The 6,000-nt window shown below is 44.5% G+C and overlaps 1 protein-coding gene across 1 annotated transcript; it reads right to left on the bottom strand.

Annotated features, from left to right (window-relative positions):
• Nucleotides 1-364: 364 nt before the first annotated feature.
• Nucleotides 365-2,882, bottom strand: LOC310670753 (olfactory receptor 2G3-like). The gene is made up of 2 exons (XM_083426482.1): nucleotides 2,388-2,882; nucleotides 365-1,383 (listed from the first exon to the last, which is right to left on the bottom strand). Exons 1-2 carry the CDS (start codon nucleotides 2,460-2,462, stop codon nucleotides 436-438), a joined length of 1,023 nt encoding a protein of 340 aa, XP_083282608.1. The 5' UTR covers nucleotides 2,463-2,882; the 3' UTR covers nucleotides 365-435.
• Between the last annotated feature and the right edge of the window lie 3,118 nt (nucleotides 2,883-6,000).

Below are 6,000 nucleotides of genomic sequence, written 5' to 3'. Positions count from 1 at the left end.
AAAAGATACTATAAACATGCACAGCCATTGTGTTGAGCACCAGAGGCTGAGCTTGAACCAGAGTCACCTGTGCACATTTTTTTCTTTAAAAACCCCCAAATCCAGGACATTTGCTTTAAGATATAACACGCCCCCCCCCCCCCGGATGGGCATGTAGGATCCCCAAAAGAGGGCATGTCCCGGAATTCCCAGACATATGACAACGCTAGACTATATAGGATTTTGGCTTGATCCAGCTTGGCTCATCTTAAGCAACTTGTAGTCGACTTTCGGGAATAACCATTATAATACATTCTAATTCATTGGATTATTCTGTGGGAGACGAAAATGAAAGGGGAGCTTTGTACATTTCAACAGTGCCATATAAGTGATCAATGAGGACTTTTTATTAAAATATACTGCAGAGCCTCTGAATGAAGCTGGGAGACATTGGACTTAAGTTCTCTTCATCAGTCTCCTTAGAGCTTTGTGCACCTCTTTGTTCCTCAGGGTATAAATGAGTGGATTGAGCATAGTGGTAACAAATGTATAGAAAAGGGAGGCCATCTTGGCTTGGTCATGGGCATTGTTGGACGGGGGCTGGAGGTAAGTGAAAAGGGCTGTTCCAAAAAAGAGAGACACAACAGTCAAGTGGGAAGCACAGGTGTTGAAGGCCTTCCGCCTGCCCTCAGCTGAGCGGATCCTTAACACAGCAGCCACAATGAAGCTATAAGAGATCATAATGAGGCCTACGGGTGCTACAAGGAACAGCACACTGGAGGTAAAGAGCACAGCCTCAGTGAGTGAAGTGTCAGCGCAGGCCAGTTTGATTAAGGCTGGCACTTCACAGAAAAAATTGTCTATTCGGTTCTCTCCACACCGTGGGAGCCGAAGAGTCATCACTGTCTCCATCACTGGGTTGCAAAGGCCACTAACCCAGGCAGCGGCAGCCATTTTGTAGCATACAGAGTGGCTCATAATGGTAGTGTAGCGCAGCGGGTGGCAGACGGCAGCATAGCGGTCGTAGGCCATGACAACCAAAAGAACACATTCTGTGGAGCCCAGAGCAAGGAAGATGTAGAGCTGGGCCACGCAGGCACCATAACTGATGGTCTTGCTTTTCCTCCAGAAGTTCACCAGCATCTGAGGGCCCACACTGGTGGTGAAGCACAGATCAAGGACAGAGAGATTGGTGAGGAAGAAATACATGGGGGTGTGGAGATGGGGGTCCAGCCGCGACACCACAATGATGGTTGTATTACCCAGCAAGGTAATTGTGTAGCACACCAGGACAAGACCAAAGAGCAACATCTCCAAGCGTGGGCGGTCAGCCACTCCCAGTAAAATGAATTCGCCTTCATAGCTCTGATTACCTTCTTCCCACAATCCTTCCCTGTACATTATCTAGAAAAGGAAGAAACAAAAATAGCAAAACACCTACTCAAAATGGAGTTGGGATAAACAACACAAAAGCAATAGTGGCATGGTCCAGCACCGAGGGCCTTCTGGCAGTTCCCTCGCCGCGAGAAGCCAAGTTACAGGGAACCTGGCAGAGGGCCTTCTCGGTAGTGGCGCCCTCCCTGTGGAATGCCCTCCCACCAGATGTCAAAGAGAACAACAACTACCAGACTTTTAGAAGACATCTGAAGGCAGCCCTGTTTAGGGAAGCTTTTAATGTTTAATGTATTACAGTATTTTAATATTTTTTTGGAAGCCGCCCAGAGTGGCTGGGGAAGCCCAGCCAGATGGGCGGGTTATAAATAATAAATTATTATTATTATTATTCTTGCAAGGCTGTGATCACCCAATGATTTTCATTCTTGGACATGAGACTAGTCCCCGTACTCCAAATCCAAGCTCCAGTTAAGTGTAATATCTACCCAAACTGCTTCTGAATCTTTACAGTATGAATATGAACCAGGAACCACGTGTACAAGAAAACTTTCTCATGTTTACATGACTTAACATTTAGCCCTCCAGATGTTGCTGAAGCACAATTCTTTTCAGCCCCAGCAAGCATGGCCAAATACTGGGATGATGGGAGTTGTAGTTCACCAACATCTGGAGGGCCAAAGGTAATCTACTATTTTTTGAAAAACAACAACACAACAACATTTAAACCAGATGATTGTCAGAAGAATAGGGTGCAGACTTATATGCAGTTTTATACACATTACTTGACTGGAGAGCTGCGCTGTGTGAATTTCAAAGAATGGCCATGTTTAGGTTAGCATATTTATTTCAGAAGGAGGAAATTACGTAACTTCATTTTAAATTAGAACCTCAGTCTAATGTCTCCTCCATCCCCGGTCAATACACATTTAATCAACATGAAGACATGGTGTAGCTTTGCTTTCAACATTATTGGTACATGCTCCCTGAATATTCAAAGGGTCCCAGATGCTTACCCAGGATTCCGTTTCCTTGGACTGAGGGACAGCGGAGACGGTGGTGTCTTTAAGAGAGATGGTTTCTTTACACATATATACCACCTGGGCCTATGATGGAGGGGTTGGCAACATTACACTCCAAGAGGGTCTTCCTTCTCCCATAGCCATAGCCTTGGATTCCAGTAGAAATCAGGTATGACTCTCCCTCTGTCTTTCTAGCCTGTAGCTTTTTCTCCAGCTTCTAGCTCTCCTAACTCAATTCTGTACTCTGGCCTTGGTCTTCCTAGCTAGCAGGTAGTTTAGGGAGGGAGGCCCACCCATTTGCACAGAGCCACTTCCTTTGTTACCTTAAATCATACTTAGCGGGCCATTACCAGGCTGGTCTAGCTAGTCCAAGAACTGAATCCATGCCGGATCCAGGAATTAGAAGGGGCCCAGGCTTACAGCCTGTCCCCCCTCAAACTCATAACAGTATTTTCATAGAATCATAGAACTGTAGTGTTGGAAGGGACCCCTCTGGGATGTGAAGGTACAGTAAAGTTCAACATTCCGACAGAGGACTAACGACCGCCATGTTCTAACCGGTTGCTGTGACAATCAGTTTGGCGGTTGGTGCTAGTTTTGAGAGATAACTGCTCAGTTGCATGACTTGATTATTGCTACAGCAAATTAAAGAGACTATGCACATCTTAGCAAAGAAGTGGATATCAAGGAACTGGGAGATGTTCAGTACTACCTTGGGATTCAAGTTGAAAGAGAAGAAGACGGCAATTCTGGGCTGCATCAATAGGAGTATAGCATCTAGATCAAGGGAAGTAATAGTGCCACTGTATTCTGCTCTGGTCAGACCTCACCTGGAGTACTGTGTCCAGTTCTGGGCACCACAGTTCAAGAAGGACACTGACAAACTGGAACGTGTCCAGAGGAGGGCAACCAAAATGGTCAAAGGCCTGGAAACGATGCCTTATGAGGAACGGCTAAGGGAGCTGGGCATGTTTAGCCTGGAGAAGAGGAGGTTAAGGGGGGATATGATAGCCATGTTCAAATATATAAAAGGATGTCACATAGAGGAGGGAGAAAGGTTGTTTTCTGCTGCTCCAGAGAAGCGGATACGGAGCAATGGATCCAAACTACAAGAAAGAAGATTCCACCTAAACATTAGGAAGAACTTCCTGACAGTAAGAGCTGTTCGACAGTGGAATTTGCTGCCAAGGAGTGTGGTGGAGTCTCCTTCTTTGGAGGTCTTTAAGCAGAGGCTTGACAACCATATGTCAGGAGTGCTCTGATGGTGTTTCCTGCTTGGCAGGGGGTTGGACTCGATGGCCCTTGTGGTCTCTTCCAACTCTATGATTCTATGATTCTCAACCAAAGGCAAAAGATCCATGAACTAATTGAAAGCAGGCAGATGCAAGCTGAAAACACAGTTGCTACAGCCATGGCCACTGACTTCTTAAAGAATCAGCAGAGTTCAAACCCGTTGCCAGTCAACAATATCAGTCAATGATTGGTAAACCTTTGTATTCAGTTACCACATGTAGACCTGACATAGCCAATGCTGTGGGGATACTTAGTAGAAAAGTAAATGCCCCCACTGAATATGATTGGGCAGGAGTTTAAAGGGTGGTGCAGTATCTAAAGGGTACTATATATTCTAAATGAAGGTTAGCAGCTGTCAGTAATCCTGGTTTGATTGGGTATACTGGGGCAGATTGGGCTGGCGACTATGCTGATTATAAATCCACAAGTGGATATGTGTTTATGTTCAGGGATGGACCTGTTTCATGGGGTAGTTATAAACAGAACTGTGTAGCATTATCTTCCACCGAAGCAGAGTATGTTGCAGCTACAGAGGCATGCAAAGAGGGGGAGAGTGGCAAGGGAGACAGCTCAAAGCAGGAGACAGGGATGCGGAATCTCATATGTTTGGCGACATCTGCATAATGATCAATGCAAAAGGTGGAAGAAAAAGGGAAATGCTCCCCCCAGAAAACTCTTACTTCGGTTGGCTTGCCTAATTCAGTCCAGCGCCTGGGCCCTTCTGTCTCAGCACTGTGTCCCATAGTATCTGTTAGTATCTGCACATCTACATGACTGTAGTAGCACGGTCTCTCTCAAAAGGGGCCTTCTGGAGTCAGGAGAACTGATTTTGTGATGTTCTCCAGCAGGGAGGTGGTGGAACAAGTTGCTATCCACCTCCATCTTCAGCAGCTCCCTGAAGAACCATCATGGAGCCCCAGAAGGAACAGAACTCAGACTCAATAATTAGGGGAAAATTTTACAAAGGCTCAGAGGACTCTCCTCCTCCTTGCTTGCATAATGTCCTCTGGAGGCTGTGACTTGCATGAGGGAAAGCATGGAAAGAAAAATACTACTTAACTCCTTAGGGAGCAAAAGTCTTTGAATTAACTAGCTATATGGGAATAGGCAAGGTGATCGTCAATACTTCCATAAAGTGTATAAGGTCCAAGCCCACCAAAGGGAATCTCATTGCAGACCTTCCTGTAGACCCGTTCGACTCATTGCTGGCCCAAGAAGGGGGATTCTCCAGCAATAGATGTGGCCATAAGATATTGTCTGCCTCCTCTTCCTTCGTTCTTTATTTTCCTCATCCTGTTAATAAAACCCAATAAAGAGCAATTTTGATGGTCTTTGTTGTCCAACTGAATCCTAAAGGTCCACTGTCTTCGGCAGAACACCAACCTTTTTTGAGTTAATGCATCTGACTGGAGCGAGTCAGCAGTAAATCACACTGAGCAAGTTGGAGTTAACTCTTAACTAGCAAAAACAAGATCTGCGGAGGAGTGTCAGGCCTAATGAGCACAGCAACTCATCTCCAGTGGGTCTTGCTCCCATGAAGCAATTGCCAAGTCTCCTCATAGCTGCCTAAGTCCCCTCTTCACCTGGATTACCCCCCCCCAAGCAATCTGAGACTGCACCTGGGTGAAGCTAACTTCTCCCTTGTCATACCTCTCATGGTTTTTTTTTTATATAAATAATTTTTATTCACTTTCCAATAAACATTTTCTCCAAATTTAACATTTGTTTTGACATAAACATCTTTTTGACTTCCATCAGCCTATCTGAAAATTCTCCATACTCTCACTACATCTCACATTTCTTACATTTATATTGCACATTATATCTCTTGGTCTTAACCTTTCTTTTAAGCAACATTTCTATCAGTCTTTTTCACAAAGCTTCTTGAAAGCCAACAAGCGTTAGTTGCTCCTCACATTCAGTTTTGATATATTCTGTAAATTTACTCCAGTCCTCGGAAAATCTCTGATCGCGTTGGTTCCTTATTTTTCCAGTCAATTTGTCCATCTCTGCATACTCCGTCAATTTCATTCTCCATTCTTCCTTGGTCGGCATTTCTTCCTGCTTCCATTTCTGGGCCATCAAAATTCTTGCTGCTGTCACTGCATATCTAAACAATTTCACATCTTTCTTACTGATTTCGTTCCCTACTATCCCAAGTAGAAATGCTTCTGGTTTCTTGATAAATGTATATTTCAACATTTTCTTCATCTCATTGTAAATCATTTCCCAAAAGCATTTCACTTTTTTACATTCCCACCACATGTGGTAAAATGTTCCCTCTTTTTCTTTACATTTCCAACATTTGTTACAA

Source organism: Podarcis tiliguerta, assembly GCF_965153285.1.
Source record: "Podarcis tiliguerta genome assembly, chromosome: 2".
Lineage (NCBI taxonomy): Eukaryota > Metazoa > Chordata > Lepidosauria > Squamata > Lacertidae > Podarcis > Podarcis tiliguerta.
The sequence above is the reverse complement of the archived record's forward strand: the minus strand, read 5'-3'. Positions and strand labels throughout refer to the sequence as shown.

Bases quoted from the DNA above. Each gene is read 5' to 3' on its own strand.
- LOC310670753 (XM_083426482.1), bottom strand. From the start codon at position 2,462: ATGTGTAAAGAAACCATCTCTCTTAAAGACACCACCGTCTCCGCTGTC. The intron at 1,384-2,387 runs GTAAGCATCTGG...TTCCTTTTCTAG, and splicing joins CCAAGGAAACGGAATCCTGG to ATAATGTACAGGGAAGGATT.